This window comes from Canis aureus, chromosome 28, assembly GCF_053574225.1.
Source record: "Canis aureus isolate CA01 chromosome 28, VMU_Caureus_v.1.0, whole genome shotgun sequence".
Taxonomy (NCBI): Eukaryota; Metazoa; Chordata; class Mammalia; order Carnivora; family Canidae; genus Canis; species Canis aureus.
In genome coordinates, this window is record NC_135638.1 from 37,875,879 (window position 1) to 37,899,737 (window position 23,859).

Consider the following 23,859-nt stretch of genomic DNA (forward strand, 5'->3'; position numbering starts at 1 on the left):
AAAATTATAAAGAAAATACTGAGCTCTCCAAATTCAAAGGAATGCAAGTCAGAAATTATTTTCTTAAATGAATGATTTAGAGTGCTTTACGATGCTACTTTAGTTTATTCTTATTCTTGTTTTAGAACCTGAATACATTCCATATTTTAAAAGGGACATTCTAATATACAGCTAGTAGGAGAAATACTAAAATATCTTCTTCTTAGGCCTTATATTATTGGTTTGTTAAGACTGTCCTTTGAGAATAAAAGGACCAATATTATTATGATTAATGCCACTTGAATTATTTGAGTAAATGGTTGTGGAATGAGTGGTTTCCATCTGCACAGGTAAATTTTTTTTTCATTTTTCGGAATTCTGCCCTTAACCATTATATTCCCCATGTTCACTTAGTTGCTGGAGCCAAACAATGAATCAAACAAAGATGACCAAAATTTGAAGGTATTTTCCCTTATCAATACATGTTTTGTTCTTTTTTTGAATACTTTCTGGTCAGAAATGTGACTGCTGAATTGGCACATTCCAAAAATCCAAATAACTGACTTCTGAGTCTATGCTTACACTCCTATTGGGAGCATTCTGTGTGCCAGGGTTGCTCTATGGAGCGGATACTCCTGCCCAGGGAGACAGGAACTGCACTGCATGTCTCGGCCTCCATACAGCCATCCCAAGTCTTAACTACAGAAGCCAAACCATTGACGTGATGATGAAGATGGAAGAGACAGACAGTGTACCAATCGACTTTTAGAAGGAGTTCGTTATATTAGCAGTTTAAAAAGCCATTTTCCCATGAAAATTATCTCACTTGACATAGTGGTGGTTAAAATAGGATAAATACAGCACCCTACAGTGTTACTGTGTGCAGAATCCTTCTTCCAGGCGCACATTCCCACACACTGTAACAATTTGCAGAATTCTGTTCTCTTTGGATCGTACATTCTAAATATAAAATAGAACCTCATAAAATCCCAAGACCACAAAAATTAATTATTGTAGCAAAAAAAGGAGAAAAAAGCCAAAGTAATTAACCCTAAAAAATGGCCTCTGATCAAATTGTACCCAATCTAGACCATTTCTATTCAGTGTTGCACTTTGCTTTCTTGCCCTCCACTTAATATAGGACTAACTAAGTATAAACTATCTTCTCCTGTGGAATACTAGCCTGATTCTCTATCCACTATGATTTGATTTTTCCTCCATGATGGTCAGTATGTTTATGTCTGCTACCCAAAATCCACAGATCTCTTGAGCTCCTTATTTGGAAAGGATATAGAGACGTACAGTGTCTCTTTGCTCTTGACTTCTCTAGCTGAGAAGCATTTTTTTTTTGATGTACTAGAGAGTTATCCTGGCAGATGGACTCTTGTCGGCACCCTCCAAATGGTCTATGAGATTCGGACTGCCCAAAACAACCACTAGATCCAGCCACAGACTTTGCCTTCAAGGAGCTTGTGGGCAAAGCAGAAAAAAAGAAATGGTTGTTCCAGGTAGAGAGCTGTATTTTCAGAAGTGACATTTCTAGCATCCAGGGGAGGCATGGGTGGCTTTGCTCAAAACTTGGATGAGGGCAGATTGCCCATTTTCCTTCAGCCTCCATGCAGTCCTTTCATTGATGGAATGAGCTTCTCTGACATTGCTTCAAGAGCCCAGTAGAAGAACAAATTACAGATCCCGCTGTCACGTGTGGGCACTACCATTTAAAAATGAAGCCAGAGGATACTAACCTTGAAGTTGCCTCCATTCCCACGTGTTGGGGCTAATACAGATCTTTCAGTACGCTGACTCTGAGTTTAGAGTTTAATGGGAGATCTAAATTTATGATTTGCAAAATCCCTGTTCTTATGGGAAGACAGCAGAGGCTGTCTTCAGAGAGACAAGAGAACTTTGAGTTCCTACACAGCCTAAAACCAATGAGAGACAATACAGATATCCCACAACAGTCTTTTTCGAACTTTCCCAGCCCCAACACTACCCAACACTAAAACACTTCCTTCATGGACCCTTTCCTGATACTGTATTGAGAAAATCAGTGCTAACATTTCTCACCACTGCCCAAACAAGTCCATTATATCTTGAAAATAGATATTAAAAGGAATTATTTGTTAAAATATAATCCAGCATGTATACAACACCACCAAAATTGCCTGTATGTTGCTTTAAGTATCTCTGAGGAATCAGGTCAGAAGAAAAAGTTAGTAATATCAATATTAGTGGATATCATAATGATTAAGGGTAATTTTGTCTGAAGTATGAGCCCTCTCTCGATACTAGTACTTTCATTGGTTCTAAGATTGATATAATGTCCTTCACTTTAATTTGGAATTAATATGAGTTTGTAAAACATTCGTGGGCCACAATTTCAACCACTCCGCCTCCTGTCTGGCCACCATTGCTGCTGTTATGAGCACAGCGTTCGGTAGAAACAGGCAACAGGCACAGACTGAGCGTGTCCTCCAGCCCCTGAGAGCACAGGCACATGCCAACACGTGTTGGAGACACTCTCTGTTTCCTTCCTTCCTCCTACCCTCAGGAACAGAGGTAGGAACAGGCACACGGTCTATCTTTATCCTGATCACTTCAGCTTGCCAAGCATTCTGTTGTTTGTTTTGGTGTTTTCCCCACCTGTTTAGACAAAGTGGCATATGCACAGTGTGCCTTAAAAGAAAACAAAAAACTGACACTTGCTTGAAATGTTTAAAGTTCAAAATCTGTTTTGTGCTTGAATAAGGCCTAGAAACAACATGATAACACTTCAGCATCCTCACTGCTGGATATCAGAAATAGCCCGTATGGCTATTCTAGTATCCCAATGGCTCCTGGGATACTTCGAATCCAAAAGCAGCTTTTTTCAGTAACTTTAATATCATGTCAGATTATGCTGTATATTCTGAGTGAAATGTATTGAGAAACTTGGGTCAGAGATCACAAGGAACCAACTGATGCGTGTGTATATATTTAATAATTCTCTTTACCTCTGCATACAGTAGCATAGGAATGGCTCTTTTGGCATTTGAAAAGCCAACCAAATTATTATTATTATTGTTGTTGTTGTTGTTGTTGTCATTTATGGAACACCTACTATGTGCCAGGCACTTTATATAAGCACTTTGCTTATATTAACTCTTTTTAATCCTTTCAGAAATTATTTAAAGAAGATATTAACCCAGTTAGCAGATGAAGAAATAGTAGTATGTATATATTAAATAATTTTCTCTGACTGGCATAGCTATAATTGTTGGAACTGAGATTTTAATTCAAACCTATCCAATTTCTTATGTTCTTAAAGTTCTTATCATCATGTGTTATATAGACTGCTGGCCAACTTAAGAATTTTCACTGACTTTGGTTCCAAGTCTCAGGCAAAGATTTTTACAAAAAGTTATAATTTAATTTAATTTTTAAAAATTTATTTATTTATTTATTCATAAGAGAGACACACAGAGAGACAGAGGCAGACACATAGGCAGGCTGCAGGGAGCCTGATGTGGAACTCGATCTCAGGACCCCAGGGTTACAACCTGAGCCAAAGGCAGACGCTCAACCGCTAAGCCACTCAGGCATCCCATAAATTTAATTTTAAATTCATATCTTACGTCAGACACTGATTTCTCCCCTGAAATTCCATTATTCCATTCATATTGAATACATTTATACTCTGAACTTAACAGTTTTAATACTCAATTACTATTTGGTAAGAATAAGATAATTTAATTCATTTTTTTATTGTTAATACCCTGCCTGCTTTGAAAACATATGTCAGGTAGCTTTCAATATAGAAAAGATACTCCTCAAACAAAGCACCCTGAAGCAAAAGTGAAAGAACATGAGTCAGAAGAGGAAAACCAAGAAACTTATTACAGCAGAGCTAAGCTGAGGGACACTTAATTTGTACGCTTCCTGTTAGTCAAGTCAAAGGGGAAAAGATGGCAGGTGACCCCTTTTGTGTTAACAGAAAACTTAATCTACAGAAAACAGTGATGTATTGTTATATCTGTGTTTTGAAAGCCAACAATTTTCACAGTCAGAACTTTAAGGCAAAGGTATCTTTATTTCATCACTATGTCTGAATGCATAATTTTTAATTGTTAAAACATTATCATGCTGTCATTTGGATGATACCAGCCTTAAGACTGTCTTCTAAATACAAGTACAGTAACTTATGTGTTTTCCCTTTTGTTCTTCAGGACACAAATTTCTACCCTTTTCCACTGGTTGTAAGCATATAGGAATATGGGTTGTTTCCTACTTTCTGTGATAGACATCTTCTCCTTATTGTCACATAATCCTTATAATTATCATCTTACTGGTTGCATAATGTGCCATTAAATAGATGCAGCATAATTTCATTAATCATTTCTCTGTTGGTGGACATCTTAAATCACTTCTCATTTTATGGTACAGATAAGGATCATATAATGAATAATTATTTCAAATTTCCATTGAATAATTATATTTACTAAATTACCTTTCACTAACAATCTCCTCTATGTATAACTTAAGCTCCTTGAAGGCAGGAACAATATATTTTTAAATTTTCTTTTCCTCAAAATATGGAAGCTTGAAAACATTAAGTATTTTTTTCAATAATTTAATTAATAAATACACCATATATTGACACCTGTACCTTAAAAGTGGCTGAACGTGATGGTCCTAAGTTGGAAAGACCTATGCCTACCCTCAAAACAAAAACAAAAACAAAAAAACCCTCTAAATTTAAATTTAAATGATTAAAATAAGGATCCAGAATGGCGAATGACACTTTTAGAAATCAGAATACCCGGTTGGCGACGGGGGTGCATGTTGGCTGAGTGTTATGTCCTCCTGCTTCTGTGGCCTCTCCCACCACCCCCTCCTTTGTGTGCTGCCATTTGGAGTTTCAAGCTCAGAGAGAAGTGATGTCTATTGATAAAACTCTGAATAAAAAATCCGTGCAGTAAACGTGTGATCCACCCATCTATGGGCAGAAAGGGACCCTTCTCTGGTACTGTGTGTAATTGTTGAATGCATCTGTGCGCTCACTTAAAGCCCATCTGTACCCTGCTGCCCAAACGTGCTTTCTCCCTATCAAGTCAGGTACTCAGAGCAGCCGGCTGGGGTGCGGGCTATACAAGAGCGCCTCTTTTAAACATTAGGAGAGATTTTGTTCCCCCATCAGCTCATGATTACTCAAGATGTAGAATCATAACAACTCTGATAATCTCTAATTTTTTTGTTTACTATTTGGATTTTTTCCTGTAAAAACTAAAATATGTATTAACGTTGTCTTGGAATAGTTGATATTTTTTCGGAGAGATCGAATCTGCACTATTTATGGGTTTTGCACTATAAAACTCTGCAGCCCAGTCACATGGCTTCTTTTTCCTAAGCCATCTGTCACAGAGGTCTGGAATTTTATGTGAATGTTGGTTGTGCAGTCTTAACCCAAGTTTTTTATTTTTTTAATGAAAAATGTCAGCAACTACAATATTTAGCATTTTACTTTACATTGGCCATTAAACTTGATTACTATAGCTCTGTTTCATTGCTATAGTTATATATGATTTATGAAGCCAAGAATTATTTTGATGTGCTTACGGCAGGATACATTGTCACAGCACGGAGAGAGAGCACGTGGCACTGATATGGTTAATATCTGGGATTTTTGTAACTAAGGTTTATTAATGCTGGTATAAAAACGTATTTGATATTATACAGATGGCATAAGATGTTGTGGTTACTAAGTCATTATCCCGGATAAGCTGTACTGTCAAATTCAGGGCTTAGGACTATCACAGGAGATTAAACTATTTGCTAAAAAGGACAGAAAGATATAGCCAAAGCATCTTAGTGCAAACATATTAGAAGTATATTTACCTCCCACAAATATAATAAAGCATATCTACCTCAGAGGCTGAGAGATTGAGAAGAGGAACTTCACAGGTAAAACAAGCAAACAGAAGACGCGCCTTATTTTCTGGATCAGGTGCGAGCCATGATCCTTTGGAGCACAGCCTCACAGCCCACACCTCAAGGGTGTGTGTTGGGGAGAAGGAGGCAGAGTGTAAATGGGGAGTTAGCATGAATCCCCAGGGAAGGAACTGGCTGCCCTGTGCGTTAAGGGATCTTGCTCACATTTTCAAAGAGACTCCTGCTTTGCCAGCCAAGAGGAAAAAGAGTAGAGACGTTGTCCAAGATTGTATTGTGAATTGATGGATGGTAGTGAAAATACAGAGAGTATTTATCTGGCCCACTTAAGAAAAAGATGAGAGTGCTCTTCTGCACTCTGAGAGTTATCATGTGGTAGTGTTCACAGTTGGCAGCAGCACAGGGCCAGTCCTTACACATGTATCATTTGGAAGATCCAGAGCACATGGGCAGGTGTTGGGACTTGTACCTTAGACCACCACCACCACCACAAAGAGATAGCCAACTATATCCCAAGGAAAATGCTGCAAGGTACAGTGAGTTTCAAGTCTCATACAATGCGTCTGGAAAATAATCACATTTATTCTGAAGTTTTACTGTCCAACTTAACCCCAAACAGTCCTGATGGCAGCTTGCTACCTAATGGCCCCCAGAATCAACAACAGTTTGCCCGTCTGTCTCCCTACCCCATTCCCTCACCAAGCTAACAAAGCTTTTCTGGTTCAAGTAACCCAGGGGAAAAGGTCACATTCATATTAATCTAATATTCCAATAAAAATTCTCTTGCAGCTGGTTATTTTTGCATATATTCCTGTTAGATTAATACTGTAATGGGGAGGTGAGCTGGGAAGTAGTGTTGTGCCTTTTTATAAACTCAAGTGTTAATGCTATAAATGATGAATTGAGAGTGATAATTCTGCAAGCCAGAGAAGGAGATTTAAAGCTAAACTTCAAAAATATATATATATAAAACAGGGTTAGTCAATACATTTAGCATTTGGAGCATCTTATTTATATTAGGCTCTACTTTGCTTAAACCCAGAAACACGAAGCTCACTAATGGTGCTGCTCTTAAAAGTCTGCCTAAGAATTGAACATTAACCAAAGCAAATCAGAAAGCTAGATTTTAAATCAGATATACTTACATAAAAGCTTGCATTTAAAATTATCCCTTAAAAGCCCCACATGGCTAGGCTATAACTGCAAACTGCTTAAATGTTTTTCTGTTTCCTATTGTATACCAGGGAGCCGAGATAGAAGTGGATGAAAATGGCACATTGGACTTAAGCCTGAAAAAAAATCGAATCCTGGACAAAGCTGCACCCCTAACTTCCTCTAACACTTCTGTTCCAACTCCTTCCTCTTCCCCATTCAAAACAAGCAGCATTTTGGTCAATGCAGCATTCTATCAGGCTCTCTGTGATCAAGAGGGCTGGGATACTCCTATCAACTATAGCAAAACTCATGGGAAGACAGAGGAGGAGAAAGAGGTATTGTTTCAATATGTCGATCACTAAGTTTAAGACAGAATGTGATTGGAGAGTATTCTCAGCTTTTTCCTCCTACATTACTTTTCGTATTCCTGTTTAGATATCACATAATTCTGTACCTTGTTTCAGACTTTGGTAAAGTGATGATCTTAAATTTCACCAGAAACTGATAAATGAATCCACCTTTTCCTGTCACTTCACTAAAATGATGTCACTGCAGTGAACTTGATCCCCATTAGGGCTGCAATTGTGTGCACTGCGTGAGAGATTATATTAGCCATCCCTTTAGATGTCTGCAAGGTGTAATCTGTCACTCAACACTGAAATGCCAACTTACTAACTCTGAGCGGTAGAAGATGAAATCAAATCAGGGATGAATACAAACCATGCCAAATTCCTTGTGAGTTGATATGTTTAAAGAAAAAAAAAATAGCCACTGTCTTTGGAAGGGTGCATCACCTTCCTCAGCTTTTTGAAGTTCAGAAACTTTTGTGGGGAAACTAATTTGATTTTAGTATATGCTTTAACATCTCAGAGCATAAGTTGACATGAACAGTAGTGATCACAAGACGGGTTGTTTCTCCAATTCCCATTCTTCCTTCCCTCTCTTTCTCCCTCCCACCCTCTTTTCCTTCCTTCCTTCCATCTTCTTTCTCCCTCCCTTCTTTCCTTGCTCCCTTCAGCACAGTTTCCTGGCATTTCCATGTCCAGGCAGTAACACAGGTCCTGAGGATGCAGCACCAAATGAGACAAGTCCCCCCTCCCCACAACTACGCTCAGTATAGTAGAAACACTGGCAGGGAACCAAATGGAATAGCACGAGCAGGCCCACAATGAAGAAGAAAAATGCCAACCCTACGTAAAGTGGTCAGGGATGGGTTCCTGGAGGACCCCCTAGGATCCAAGGCAGACTCTTAGTCACTACCACCCACAGCATCACATAGAAGTGGGAGGGGAATTCACACAACAGCTATTTCTGATTACATTCTTCCATGCTGGTCTTAGTCATTTTATTCTGCTTGGCTTTACAAAATCTGCCTCAAGTGTTTGGGGATAGTCTTAGCTAATTTTAAAAGAAACTTTTCTAAAAATCGTGTATGTTTGACTCTGATCATTATAAAAGTAATACCTGCAAAGTATTAGAAGCGGGTTTACCTTAAGCGATGACCACAGACAGACGAACATGTACCTCTTCGCTCTACCCCATCCCTCCCCTCTGCGCCCCCCCACCCCTGGCCATCTTGGATTTCTGCAAAATAATAGCAGTTACACCTAACTTCTGTTTATTTTTATAATCTGTAAATCTATCATTATCACATTAACTGGTCATTCTGCACAATTGGTCTGAAATGGAGGTAAGGAAGCAGTGGCGGTTATTGAGAAGCACGATCTCAGTGAGTTCAAGATTGTTGATTCAATCTCACTCTGTAGAAGTGAGCTTTAGAGAAAAAGAATACCCTCTCATTCATAAAACTACTTCATCTCCAGCTGGTCCAATAGTTGATGGGATCATGGCATATCCCACCCTACACCACCAAAAGGAAACCTAATCCTAGTTAAAAGATCTGTTGTTGATGGGGGTTCAGTAAAAGGCTCAAGTCACATGAAGGACTGTATTTACAAAGTAGGTAGGCATAGTTGTGCCCCTATTCTTGGGTGAATCCCACTAGAATAAAACCCACCTTGTTTTTGTTCAGTAGCATCTTAGTGTTATATGCAGGGTGGGACTCAGACTTTCCATCCCCACCCTTGTGACTGCTATTAATGAACCATGGTCAATCACCAGAAATCTTCCTTCCAATGTCGGACATACTGATTCAGTTCTGAGTAGTAATGAAGCAAATTTGCATCAAGTGGGTTTTTGTTTTCATTCATGGTCTCTTGTATTGTTTGATCTTGGTTATAATTTTTGGCCTTGGCAACAGTATTAACAATGCACTCTTATATTCTGAGACACTCCTCCCATTTGGAGGTCTAGTAAGTACCTCAAGAACCTCCTTGGCTATACCTCTTATCATTCAGATAGCCAGAAAATTAGGTCTCATAACAAATATTTTATCTTTATTTCCAATCTTCTTTTTCTTGCGTAATTCCAAAAAACATCTGGATTTACCCTGGCAGCTTCATGGATTCAACTGGAAGATGTTCTTATCCAATGCTTATGTATTTGTGACAGTGTTTTATTTCCCAGCAAATTCATGGGGAAAATGGATTTGTTTAGATTAGATTTCTGATCCTTTCAGAATGGTTTACTTACTTCCAGTCTGACAGTACAGACTTTCACTGCTAAAGTTCGCAACCTAAGAATTCTGAAATCTGGAATGGAGAAGTTATGTGGCGATTCAGTGTCACTAAGACTGCCAAAAGAGGACTTTAAAGATATTAAGTGAGTTCTTAGAGTCAAAGTGCTTGCTCTAGGCTTGATTGACAAATTTTTAGAGAAAGTGTGCATGAGTGAGTTTGAAAGAGGGGAGGGTTGAGGGAGAGGGAAAGAGAAAATCTTTTTAAAAAATTTTTTATTGGGGTTCAATTTGCCAACATATAGCATAACACTCAGTGCTCATCCCGCCAGGTGTCCCCCTCAGTGCCCATCACCCAGTCACCCCAACCCCCCACCCACCTCCCCTTCCACTGCCCCTTGTTCATTTCCCAGAGTTAGGTGTCTCTCGTGTTTTGTCACCCTCACTGATATTTTCACTCATTTTCTCTCCTTTCCCTTTATTCCCTTTCACTAATTTTTATATTCCCCAAATGAATTAGGCCATATAATGTTTGTCCTTTCCTGATTGACTTACTTCACTCAACATAATACCCTCCAGGTCCATCCACCTCAAAGCAAATGGTGGGTATTTGTTGTTTCTCGTGGCTGAGTAATATTCCATTGTATACATAGACCACATCTTCTTTATCCATTCATCGGAAAGAGACAATCTTAAGCAAACTCCACACCCAGCACAGAGCCCCATGCTGGGTTTGATCTCATCACCCTGAGATCACACCCTGAGCCTAAATCAAGAGTTCCATGCTTAACCAACTGAGCCATTAGGCATCCCTGCAAAATATTTCTTAAGCTTAATTTTTATTGTCACAGTGAGCTGGCCCTGAGTGATTCGTTGCTGAGGGAAACTATACCTGATGGGGACACACTCCCACAAAAGTGCTTCTGAAGCACTGTAACTCCTAAGACAGTTTCTCACCCCTTCTTCTTTGTGCTTTCGTCTGTGCTGAGGTAATCTACAAATAGACACTGTTTATTGCCCTGTTCTGAATCTTATAAATGAGAACTGTGATACTTGATAGTTATTAATTTGAAAAAATAATTTGTATTCAATGTCCTCATTGTGAAGAGAGACACTGAGTTCAGTAAGAATAAAGGTAAGCAATCTTTATACAGTGTCTCTTGTCCTAACAAAAGCAGAATGAAAAGCAGGATTATTGTCCAAGTTTGGGGAGGAGAAAAATTGAGGCTCAAGGAGGTTAAATTGTTGGTCCTTGGTCATATAGAAATTAAGAAGTGGGCCTGGTCTTCACTAAAATGAAAAAAGAGAAGGGAGAGAACAGAAAGAAGGAAAATCTTAAACCGCCCATCAAAAAGTGGTGGCAGCTAGGGAATATTGAGGACAACTAGAAAGGGAAGGGAAAAAGAAAATGAAAAAGAAATGGTTCTTGGCGAGGCGTAGGAGACCCAACAATGGTTTATAGTGCTTCTCAGGGCAGCAGAACCAAACTTCCCCTGACCCTCATCTACTGGACACAACGACACAAACCAGTCACAGGAACTGGTCCATTCCTGTCTTTTCTGGTGAGCTCCACCCGGATGCTGCACTTAGCCCAGGCAACAGACTGTGAATGTTTGAAGATCAGGTGATGGTCAGCTCCAGATTTGACATTGGCACCTCCACCCCTATCCCACACGACACTCACATATACGTATACACACACACACACACACACACACACACTCATGCACACAACCAGAAATGGAGTGATTATTTCTGATTCATTGCTATCTAGTTCATATGCACAACAGTTGCTTAATTTTGGTGGTAATTTTCAGAAAATATTGTCTGTCTCTCTCAGTGAAATAGCCTGTCCAGATGCCCCCTAAAAAAAAAATTCCTGAATCTGGAAAAAACTCAAAAAATCTCGAAAGGAAAGTGCTGAGAAATAACTAGGGCTGTCAGTTCCATTCAACTGTCAGTTCTCCAAAGATTTCAGGGCTTAAAATGTTAAAAGTGCCAGATGCTATTATCTGTTATTCATGTTACCATTATGTTCTGGTCTTTACTGAAATCAATATAAACTTCCATCTGTACATTAAAGGAATTTCATTGCATCCATGTACTTTCTAAACACAATATATCTATGCCAAATTCTCTCTCACTATCCACAGGATAAAATTATTATTTTTAAAATTACATTTTAAATTTTGAAAAAATTTCTTCCAAATGACATTGGCTTATTTTTTACTCAGTGCTATTTAAAAATTTATCTAATAGATTGTGCAACAAAATTAAGAATCCTTTCAGTGATGGTCACCTATATTTTAGTACATATGCTCTCTGCAGGTCTCTTGGGGTAGAATGCTGAGCGAAGAAAAGGGGGAAAGACAATTATTTCATAATGTAATTGCATGCTAGGATTCCATAGTTATTACAAGAACACAAAATATTTTAAAGGTCATATCCAATAAAATTATTCTATTAAAACATTACCATATGTTACTATACCAAATTAAATGCAATATATTCTGCAAGCATTATGTTATATACATTTTAGTTATAATAACTTAAATTTTCATAATTGATAATTTCCTTCAAAATCATGTATTCCTTTGTCTTCAATAATGTATAGATTCAGCAGCCAAATTATATATATTCACCTATAAATGTAATGCCTTTAGGAATACTTTAGGAATACTTAATTTTATCATAGAGAAAATAATAAAAGGCTCTTTTTCACTGTATGCCATTAAAAAAAAAAATCAGCATCTAAACAGAAAAACAAAGGTTGCTCCACACTGAGACAATATTGGATTTAGCATTTGTATCTACTTTCAAAAAGCCAAGACATTTATAAATTGTAGTGGGAAACACTACCTGGGTAGAATCCAGGTAGCACCAAATGGAATAGATGGTGGCATTACCAGGTTTAGGGTCTTATAATTAGGAATTACTTCATGTTAGACATTTATATTATAAAACTTAAAAAGGATAAGTACCATCCATCTATTTTGCTATAGATTCCATGGAAGTCTCATCAAAGTGGTACTTCTCTTTCTATCTTAGAGGGCAATTATAATCAAGACCCATTCTCCTTATTTTTAAGTGGTGTATTGTTATTTCCTACTATTTTTATGTATATCAATTTTAAAAAATGAGAACTTTGACTTCTAAATAATATGAAGAAAGAAATTGTACCAAGCCAGATTTTATTAATTTGGCCTAAAGATAGCTTTACTTGAAATAGTTTACCAATGTACTTACCACTATAGGGTTTGTGGAAAACGGTTGAATTGTTATCCAAGTAATTAATTTAAAAAATTACACTTACCTTTATGACTGAGATAAAGGTATAGAATTTTTCCTTGGTTGGGAAAACCCAGGGACATTCTTTTCCATTGATTTTGAGTGTAGACACAGGATTATTAAAATTATGTTTTGCCATCGCATTTTTGTGTCCATTTGATTTAAAAGAGACTTACCTTGAAAACTTCAAAATAGTTATCTCATTTTAAAAAGCTCAGTACTTTTGAGAATTAGAATAATTTCTATAGTTTTCTATATTAGCCAATCTGATTTAGTATTAAATCCAGAAAGTATTATATTTACTAGATATAAGCTGAAAATGAAAATAAGCTAATTATGTAATTGAGGAATACCATCATTAGTCTTCTGTAAGATAATATATCAGGTGGTAAATAAATTATTTGAAAGGAAAAAAAATTAAAAAAAATTATTTGAAAGGATTACTAAGTCTTCCTTATGAAATCAAGATCAGTATTAAGCTCAGAAGAAGGCCACAAAAATTAGTGATCATTCAGCAAGAAATTTCATCCAATGACTAAACGATACCAACTTAGCAAAAGAGGTAACTTAAAATAGGAAGTGATGTGAGAATAAAAGCAATTATCCAGAAGAATCAAATTCAATGGCTAAATATTGTGGACCATTTATTATATATTTAAACAAACAATTTAAATGTTAATTATTTGTATATTAGAAAGGACATTTGTTAGCCTAAATTTATGTATTCTTTTTTTGTTTAAAAACTTGTGGTTCAAAAAAAAAATAAAAACTTGTGGCTCACTTTTGCAATATTTCTTTTGTTTTACCAATGGCTGCTATGTATATAAAGAACTATTCTTATGTTCTCTAGGAAATATTCATTATATAATAAAATCTGAAATGTATTAGTTATATAGCTCAAGAAATGCCTCTGTAGTTATACTTGGCAAAATGTGAACTTTTAAATATGTCCCTATAAATTATAATTTTTTTATTCTTCACCAAGGATAGAGGTCCATAATAATTAGGATATAACCTTATACTTATCACCTTATTAATTTTGTGTACAAATCCTGTGAAGAATATTGGCTAAGTTGTTAAGCTAAAACTCAAATTCCACCCTGATGACTTCAAATACAGTTGTCTTACCAGTATGCCCTAATGCCTTCTATACTTCTATATTTTTTTTCTTCCAGAAAGACCCAGTGAGCTCTCTAGAAAATTTAGAGGAAAAAAAGTTTCCTGGAGAGGCCTCCATACCAAGTCCTAAACCCAAGCTCCATGCAAGAGATCTCAAAAAAGAACTAATCACGTAAGCAATCTTCAATGGCATATTCTGTGAGATTCTAGAATTAGGAGACTCAAGTTCATAATTTTAAGTAGTAATATCCTGGTTTAAATAGCTGACTTGAGGAGTGTTTTAGGGCAATTTCAACCAGTCAATAGTTAAATGTTCGATACATACCTAAATTTATGCTTAAAATTTAGAGGATTATGGGAAAAAAAGTGTACGTGACATGATTTCAGACTAAGGGATGACTGAAAAAACAAAAACAATATAAAACAATTAGAAATGTTTATGTGTTTTGTTCTGTTTGGCTAATCAGAACCTTCCACTGTGCTCTGCTCCATTGAGTCAGGCTGAACTGCAGCATCTCCATAGTACTGTTTACTAGTCTCATGGCTTTAAATATAGTTTTCAAACTCATTTGAACCTCATTTGTTAAATATAGAGAAGAGCTATTGAGTCATCTCATGGTATTGTGATAATCTAAGGAAACAATCTATAAGAATATGAAACGCCTAGTGGATAATATGTTTTCATAGTGTGACAATTATTAATGCTTGTGGCATAGACCATTAGGACATAGTATTCAAAGCAAGATTATTGCATTTTGCCCACTAAAGGCATAAACATTTTTCTTAATTGGGAAGTACATTAATTCATGCCTCTATTGAAATTTTTTGAGAAACTAATCACAATTAGAACTTAATTATTATGTTGAAATTTAAAAAATTTTACATGTGTTTGAGGTACAGATGGCAGCCATTTTCTTTTTGATTCTGCAGTAAATTGGAAGTCCCTAAAATCTGTTAGCAAATTAATGTTTCTTTCCATAACATAATTATGATATTGTTAGCATAAGGATGATACAAAAAACCTACTACCTATAGATCTAACCTCTCTCACAGACTCCGAGATTCTCCTTGAAAGCAGACGCCAGCTTTTTCTTTTTGGAGTGGAATTTTTCCATTTAATTTTGGGATTCTGTTAAAAATCAGTTAACATTTTTCATGATGATGAGTTCAGCGATACTATAAAGTCAGTTGTGATGATGGAGTGAAAGACCCAGAATCCATTCTTAAGGATCTTAAGGATCACATCTTTTTAGGACTAGTTGGGTCTAGCTATTCTCTCTGTGGCAGTGGAACAGTTGTTAATTTATTCAGTAACTATTTTTTGCATGCCTACTATGTACTAGGCATATATCTGCCCTTCTGGAAAGCACCTTGAAGGAAATGGGTCTAGGGATAGAGAATGTTGCTCTGGATTGGATGAATGAGTTGAGGAAATGCTTATGTTTTGATAAGAAGTTCTTAATCTGACACCTTCTGACCCAAAAAGGTCCAAGTCAGTGCTTCAGGGAGTCTATGAGCTTTATAATGCTTAATGCAAATCATTATTTGGGTAAAGGAGTTTATGGTTTTCATCACCTTCCCAAAGGGTTCTGTGACTCACAAGAGTTTAAAGACCAGGGCACTCAATGGCAGTAAGTACTAGTTAAAACTACAGTAAAGGCCAGGAGAAGGGACAAGTTTTCCAGGAGCAGGACAAGTTTTCTGGAGCAGGAACTCTGAGCTGAGCCCTAAGAACCAGTAGGACCTGGAGAGAGAGAGAGTTCAGGCATGAAGTCAAGCAGGCTGGAGCCCTGGGAAAACTGCCTGGTTGCAGGTCTTGCATGAGCAAGCCATGGGTGTTTAAAGAGAAAAGTGAATTAATGACACGGTGCTTTAAGAACAGCGTGCAGAATTACTCTGAAGCTGGATACACTCTTGGACTATGTCAGGAAAGTCATCTAAAACATTGATATAGACAGAATAAAACACTGATGTACAGACTCAGAAATGAGATCATGAGGCTAGAGAAAGTATAGAAAGAAAGGCGTAGAACACTCTGAGGCCTTGAGGACACACATCCCCACATGCCCTTGAGAGGCAAAGAGGAAGCCTACAAAGAACACAGAAATGAGGCTGTTCGGAGATGCAGGAGGACAACTAAGAAAAATGATTGCCATGGGAGCAAAAAGCTTCTTTTTTCCCAAACTGGGCATCTGATATTATTGATTTGTACTGTAAGTTCAAATAGGTTAAGAAAATACTGGATAAATATTTGGAAAATAAGTCTTACAAAGTAATGGAGGCTGGGAAGGGAGTCCAAGGTGGGGAAATTCAGAGAAACGTGTGCTGGGACAGCGCAGGTGTTGCCACCACATTTCTACAAGGATAATAATGAAGATTGTGCAATTTAGATCAGTTGCGTGGCCCTATTTTTTTAAACCTTGAAGATCTATGACTGTGGGTCTTTAGAATTTAGAGTGTGATTCACACAAATCCCTCATGGATACAAGTTGGCCTGGGCATTGTCAAGATGGCAGGCTCTCCTAGGTTCCTTCTCCACCTCACCTCCAGTTATCAGGCAAGGGAGTAGAGATATCAGGATAGACAGGGAGGAGGGGGCAGGAGGTGTTTTAGGCAAACACAAGACAGGAACTGTTGCTTTTCTACATTTATAACCTTAGCAAGCATATAGTCCTGGCTGGGTGGTGTTTCACATGAGTAAGTGAGGGAGCAAGTGACATGCAGAAAAACGTTTTCTGTGTGTAAATGGTGAAATATTGAAGTATATTCATACACAAATATATTCAAAGCTGCCAATCAATGAGAGATTCTAGCAAAAAGTAATCCTTCCTTTTAGACACCAGCATCTTCTGAATCCCTCGGTATAAAAGTTATGTTTCAATTTTTCTAATTAAAAAATTAAAGACCCTCTCCTAACTGGCTTTCACCTCAATCCCCTGTCTCTTCTTCCTGTTGTAGCTAACCTCCTCAAGAAAGTGTGGCTCCGTATCTCCCTGATAGGCCTTCTCCAAGATAGGCTTTCATCTCATCATTCCACTGGTATCATCCTTAATTTCTCCAGAGAATCCATCTGTGTGTGGTTTCTTGGTCCTCTTGACCCTACTTGACAGAGCTGATCACTTCCTCCTCTATCTTCTGCACCTGGCTTCTAGGATACCACATCTTAGGACAGTTTATCACCTCACCTGCCTAGACTCCTGGGCAGCCTTCCAAAGATAGAATGTCTCAGAGTTCAGTCCCAGAACCTCTTCTCTCCACTGTCTACACTCAGTTCTTTAGTTCTCAGTATTAGAACCATCTGGACTCCAAGGACTCCCAGGCCTGCGTTACCTCTGGACCCACTTGCAATGGCCACAGGGAATGATCTCTCCTCTCTCCGCAAGACCCTGCCCCTCACTCTTCACCAGCCACCTCTTCTCTTTTCCTCTAAGTCTTCGGGGCCTCACTGTTGTGATTCCTTCTGCGACAGACCTCAGCAGGGTGCCATATGTCCTCATCCTCCCTCAGCTCTTCTCTCAAGTGCCACTTACCTGAGGGGTCTTCCTGGCTACTTATCACCACCAGTCCCCCAGTCCTGATATTCCTATCCCCTTTTGACAGATCTCCAGTTGTCCCTCAGTATTTATCACCTTCTAATCCACTCACACATTTTGCTTGCCTGTATTCTCTATTGTCTTCCTTCCCCGCTAGAGTGGAGGCACCAGGAGGCCAAAGGTGTTCTTTCATTGATTTTGTTTTCTCCTACATCCATACCATCTCAGTATGTATAGTATTTGCTATACTGCCTCTCACTTTCCCAGCTACATGAACAGTGAGTTAGGAGCAGGGAACACATCTCAAATGCTGTTACAGGCCTTGCACATAGAAAGTGCTCAAAGAAATTTTTGCTAGGGCAGCACTGGTTTATTGTGTTGACATGTGACTGATTCTTACAGTCTTAGACTTCATTCTTTGTGGATTCCATAGGCAAACATCACTGGGTAAAATATCAGGTTCTCTTATGAGTTTAATGTTCACCTGAGACTCAGTGGCTGGAGCGACATGGCGAATGTAGTACCAAATACACTAGAGCTTCCATTTCGCCAAACACTGTTTCTCCCAAGAGGTGACGTGGGATTAGCTCTTCACTTACTCCCTTGTGGAGCTACCACTCAAGTTTTTAAAATCTTTGTATGGATTTTGTTTTCTCATATAATTTTGAGTATCTTCAAACAAGGCAAATTTTCATCCTTTGAAGGTAGATTTTTGGAAATTGTGAGAGTCATTCCAAACTAAATGTCATGTACAAAATTAATTACCATTACCATTTTGAACAGAGACATGAAGTGAGATTATTTTGTGATGGACACTTCTCACTGGGACAAAGCAAGTACAAAAGAGGAAGTGTTCTAAAAACAGTGGAACAGTTTTTGAAATATAATCTAATCATGAATTCTTAGAATATTAACTCTAGAGACATCGCGGTTCTTTCCTAATTTTCCAGACAGATGAGTGCTTCAATGGATACTGCTCGTCTTAATGTACCTGTGCTAATAGACTGGTTTTATAAAAGTCTTAATACTCTATAGTTTCATCTTTTTTAAAAAATTATCTTTTGCTTTATGTTTCTAACAGATAAATGTACTTTGATTATCAGAAACTGTTTGCAAAGTAAGATTTTTTAATGTCGTTGATTAGAATAAATTTTCTTAGAGTTTGAGGGCCACTTACTGAAGGAACTAACTAGCTTGTTTCCTTTCTCTAAATGTTAATACTTTCATTTGCAAACCAACTTAGAATGTTTCACCAAGCTCCTATGGGTACATGTAATTGGGTAAGATTATTCATTGAAAATTTGTAATTTGTATCAGAATCTGAAACAAGAGCTTTTCCCAGAACAACGCTGTCTCCAGTCCTTTCTTTATTCCTTGACCTCTTTATACCACCAAACTTAAAAAAAAAAGGTAATTAGCAGCTAATTAAATGCATACTTTATTGCTTAGTTCCTGATTTAGAACTCATTGGCATCTTTGCCTCTCCCAGCAGTATTGATAGGAGTAATTAAAAAATATAAATAAAATTTAAGAATAAAATAAAATAAAATGCAGTGCTGTTTTTGCACACTAGGTGGCCATGTATTTCTGAAATGGGGATTCCCAGGCAATTACAACAGATCTCTCATGCTCTGAATATTACAATTGTATAGTGTTCAGAACAGAGTGTTTCTCCATTTATTGGGTGAATGGTATTTGCAAGATAACTGAGCTCAAATGTTAATCATTGTTTTTTTTTCTTTACTTGTTTACGTGTATGTATAGCTACCACATTTTTCTAATATCCCATCTAGGGAGAGGGGTGGGGGAAGAGCCAGGTAAATTCAGCTTAGATTGAGCCCTAAAAATCAAATATCTCTCTGAGAGATGGAAATGCTCTAACTCATATAGTTTCTTTTTCTTTTTTTTAAGATCTTATTTATTTATTCATGAGAATGCACAGGGAGGAGAGAGAGAGAGAGAGAGGCAGAGACACAGGCAGAGGGAGAAGCAGGCTCCATGCAGGGAGCCCGACGTGTGTCTCGATCCTGGGTCTCCAGGATCACGCCCTGGGCTGCAGGCGGCGCTAAACCGCTGGGCCACCGGGGCTGCCCACACATATAGTTTCTTCAGATTACCTGAGGATGATAGAAAGAAAGTAGCTCACAGGAAAACAAAACAAAACCTAAGGTGACATTTCAGAAAATCTTGGATGTTGGCCATCTATTTCTAAATGTACCTTCCAAGGGGTGATCTCTGTGTTCTACACATATGGATAAGCCTTCACTTCAGGCCGCATGTCAGAGAAAACCAGAAGCCTGAATGACGTAGCTGATTTTTCCTTTAACACCATCACAAGTAGCGCTGAGTAGGCTGGGGTCAATCTGCTTACTACAGATAAGTGACTTTCGAGCAGCATTAGAGGAAAATAAATGACTGAGAAATGAAGGAATCTATTAACTACGGAAGTGAATCTTCTTATATTATTTTTAAGACACACATAAGATGCACGGAATGTGACCAGCTTCTGCGATACAATGGAGTGCACCAGTACAGACTCTGGTCTTTGGCAGATGGCCTGGAGAGCCTACTGCTTTGGTGGTTAATTAGCAATTGTCTATGATGGTTTCAAGGTTTGGATAAAATTGATCCCAAGCTTTAATAACTAAATTTCTTATCGGTTTCTATATTGTCAGCAACTTTCCCATCTAAAATATTAGTTTACCTTTCCAGTATATGTATTTTCAAAGATTTTCTTTTTCAGATAGTTTCTAAAATACTTACTAAGTTACTGTGATGACCTTCTTTATAGAACTCACAAAAATCCCCGGGGCACCTGAGTAGCTCAGTTGGTTAAGCATTCGACTCTTGGTCTCATGTCAGGTCTTGATCTCAGTGTTGTGAGCTCAAGCCCCACATTGGACTCAACGCTGGGCATTGGGCTCCACACCAGGCATGGAGTCTACTTAAATAAAAACCCTCAAACTCACAGAAATTCCTTTCTGAATCTGTCATATAATTGGTGCCAGTATTCCTAAGAGCCACTCCCATTATAAAACACAGGTTTATAACATCTATATTTTCAAAGAAACAAAACATCATTGGTTGTTGGCTTACAACATCACTGGGGCATATATTTTAGCATCACTTTCCTGCATGATTTGAGTCTGAGAATTAATACGATCTTGAAAACAAATACCTTCAGATCATGCCAATTTTTTTCTAGCTTGTCTGCTGGTTCTTAGATAACATAAATCCTTGGTTCACTAGCTCCTGCGTGTCCTGTGCTGTGCTAACTGATCTCGAAAAGAGAAGCTACCTCATAACCTATAGATAGAGCAAATGAATCTGTGAGAAGCACTTGACTTTAAATCTCTATTTTTTTATTGACTCAGCTGTCCAACGCCAGGATGTGATGGAAGTGGCCATGTCACAGGAAACTATGCATCCCATCGCAGGTACCTAATAGCCTACAATATTTTATTCTAACGTAAATATTCATTCTCACCCATTCTCATCTTCTAGGAAGATGTTATCTGGATCTAGAATTGAGGAGTGGGTTAGTTGGGGCTTTGGGTTTTTTTCCCTCATCAATAAAGCTAATTTAAATCATCTGGCTTTTTATTTCTATGGTATAGAAGTCATGATTTTTGGTCAAAAAGTTTTCCGATCCTATTGTGCAGGTTATAAGCCAAAAGACAGAGTTTATGTTAGGGCTTTGGCTCTGTCTAGCTTTAGGACTCAAGTGAAACCAAGATAAGATAGTAGCATGACTTGGGTTGACCACTTTGTGGGGTGTGGCATCCTCAGCCCTGGGCAAACAGCAGATCAAGGTGTTAAACAGTGCAAAAAAGCTGTGTTTAATCTTTCTACTTACCTTCTTCATTGGTGTGATTTGCTTTCCCTTTGGGCACCAATTAAACTTTTAAGACATCACTCCTTGGTGTGCAGTAGAAATGCACTCCAAATTGGTAATCATTGTATCCCTGAATTCTAGAGTGGAGGAGTCTCATTGGGTTAAAGCCCTTCATTTGATAAAATAGCAAACTTGAGTCTATGAGAAATAATTGAAGTGCCCACAAGCCCAGACTGGTTAGAGTAGCAAAGTCAGATTATAATCTAGTTATATTTTTCCCATTTGCTGGTCACCAGTAAATTTAGCATATGTTCACAACCTCAAGATACCATTTGAGTTTGATCTGTATATGTCATTGCTGTGTGTTTTGTTTTTGTTTTTCTCATCCCTCTTTAGTGTTTCTGGATGTCCTTTAGCAGATAAGACTCTTAAATCCCTCATGGCTGCTAACTCTCAGGAGCTTAAGTAAGTATTGGAATCACGAACTCCTAGCTCTTCCTCAGCTGTGTTAGGACTCCCCTCGTTCAAGACCCATGTGGGTCTTCACTAACAAGTACTAAATCATGACTAACCAAATTATAACCAATGCATTCTTTTATCACAAAGGTCAAATGACTAAAAACAACCTCGGTGTAATTTAATTTAATTCATTTGCTTGCTTTGAGGATTTTTTCTTTTATAACATTTTTTAAAGTAACAATAGAATAAATAATTGAACATAATTCTTTTTTTCTGCTGATATCAGAATTTATACTCTAAATCAGACCCATGAAGTGTGGCAAAGCACTTTCATCATCTAATTTTAAGTAAACAGTATAATATTTTACTTTATAGGAATTTTGGATCCTGTGACTATCTTTCACTTTCAGTACCCAACCGAGTCTACAGGATCTCAAAGCCATGTGTATATTAACTTCTACTTATTGATTTTATTTTTCCTATTCTTCTCTTCTTTATTTCAAATTTCTCACTTTTTTTGCATCTTGCTATATTACATATAGGTAATAAAAAGTTATAACCTACCTTATACCATTTAAAATATAATAGGGCATAAATTTAGAAAAGATAAGCAATAACATTAGGCAAACTTAATGAAATATTTGCAAATAATAATATTTTAAGAAAAATGAGGATTACTATGTCTAATGATAAAACAATATTTGTGTAAGTAGCAGAACCAACATTCAGGTCTAAATCACAAGTAAAATTTCAGATCTTTCATTTTCTTAATATTTTGTTAGTCTTTCCATTTTCTAGCTTGTTTAAAATTCTTTCTCTAAAAATTACAAAGAATAAGTTTATGAAAGAAGACGTGAATGTGATTTTAAACAGATATGAAACGGAAATTTTAATACCAGAAATAGCAAATGGAACTATGAAATATGCAACTTTTCTCGTATTCAATATGTAAAGTACAGTTGATTGTGTCAGTATCGATCCTGGAAATCATGCTATAGATTGCCATTTTTCTAGGCTGAAATATAAGAATGTTAGGTCAAGACATGACTAACAGATTGAAAAGGGAGAAGTTGCCAGGCAGCCTTACTCAATCAGACTTACTTATCTTACTCAGCGCTTATTATTCAATCTTACTCAATTGTTCTAAACTTGTACATTTCCATGCCTTAATAATAGCTATTGGTTCTCTTAAGTATTTTCTCTAAACATTATTTCTAGAAAAAAAATGTTGATAACACTTTGAAAACATGTAGATTGAGAAGTTCTATAGCAATATTCAGTATTTACATGTTTTATGCAGCCATCTGATAAATAACCTCTTTAGGTTTTTTCTGTAGAAAAAAGAAAAAGACATTTTATTGACCTATTGCTTAGATACTCAAGTAGAATTTCAAAGCAAGTTCATTTGCACAGATTTGTTTATAATTGCGATATGCTAGTAAACCACTATTTTATGAGAAATTCTAATAGAAAAAGACCAGCATTCAATCCTCTCCTGCCATATAGAATACAAACTCTATCTTTAAATGGTTGGTTAAAGGTGCAATGCAGATTTCTCTGGTTAGCCTGCAGAGATGTATGAGATTTTAAATTTTGTTGGAAGAAAAAGCATTTACTCTCCATGTTCTATCAGGATTGGATATAAAAGCATTTTCATACAAGTTCAGTGGGTTAGAGTTTAAGAAAATGAATGATATTATTTATTATTATTATTATTATTATTATTATTATTATTATTATCATCCTGTTTGGGTAGAAATCTGAATCAGGGTGAGCATATAGTGAAATAGTAACAAAAATAATGTGCACAGGAACCTTCAGAAAAGCAAACGTTTTAAAACTGCCTCTGTGACAAATAGTGAGAAGTTATATCAATTTTTACTTTCAAGTGTATTTTGAAGCCTATTCCTATTCAGCATTCCAAGTAGAATTGGATTTCCCTTCCTCTTTTCCCCTTTTCATTCCAAATTTAGCAGTTGATTGTTGATAAT

The 23,859-nt window shown here is 37.2% G+C and overlaps 1 protein-coding gene across 5 annotated transcripts in view; it reads left to right on the forward strand.

Moving 5' to 3' along the window:
- The window catches only part of ST18 (ST18 C2H2C-type zinc finger transcription factor), a 137,992-nt gene that overhangs the window by 93,403 nt on the left and 20,730 nt on the right, over positions 1 to 23,859 (forward strand). For 4 of the 5 annotated variants that reach the window (XM_077876959.1, XM_077876958.1, XM_077876957.1 and 1 more), the window contains 4 exons: positions 7,149 to 7,394; positions 14,098 to 14,213; positions 20,949 to 21,011; positions 21,806 to 21,874. In XM_077876959.1, the coding sequence (XP_077733085.1) occupies positions 7,149 to 7,394; positions 14,098 to 14,213; positions 20,949 to 21,011; positions 21,806 to 21,874 (494 nt within the window). The remainder of the gene's footprint in view (positions 1 to 7,148; positions 7,395 to 14,097; positions 14,214 to 20,948; positions 21,012 to 21,805; positions 21,875 to 23,859) is intronic. The other variant, XM_077876960.1, reaches the window with a different exon arrangement.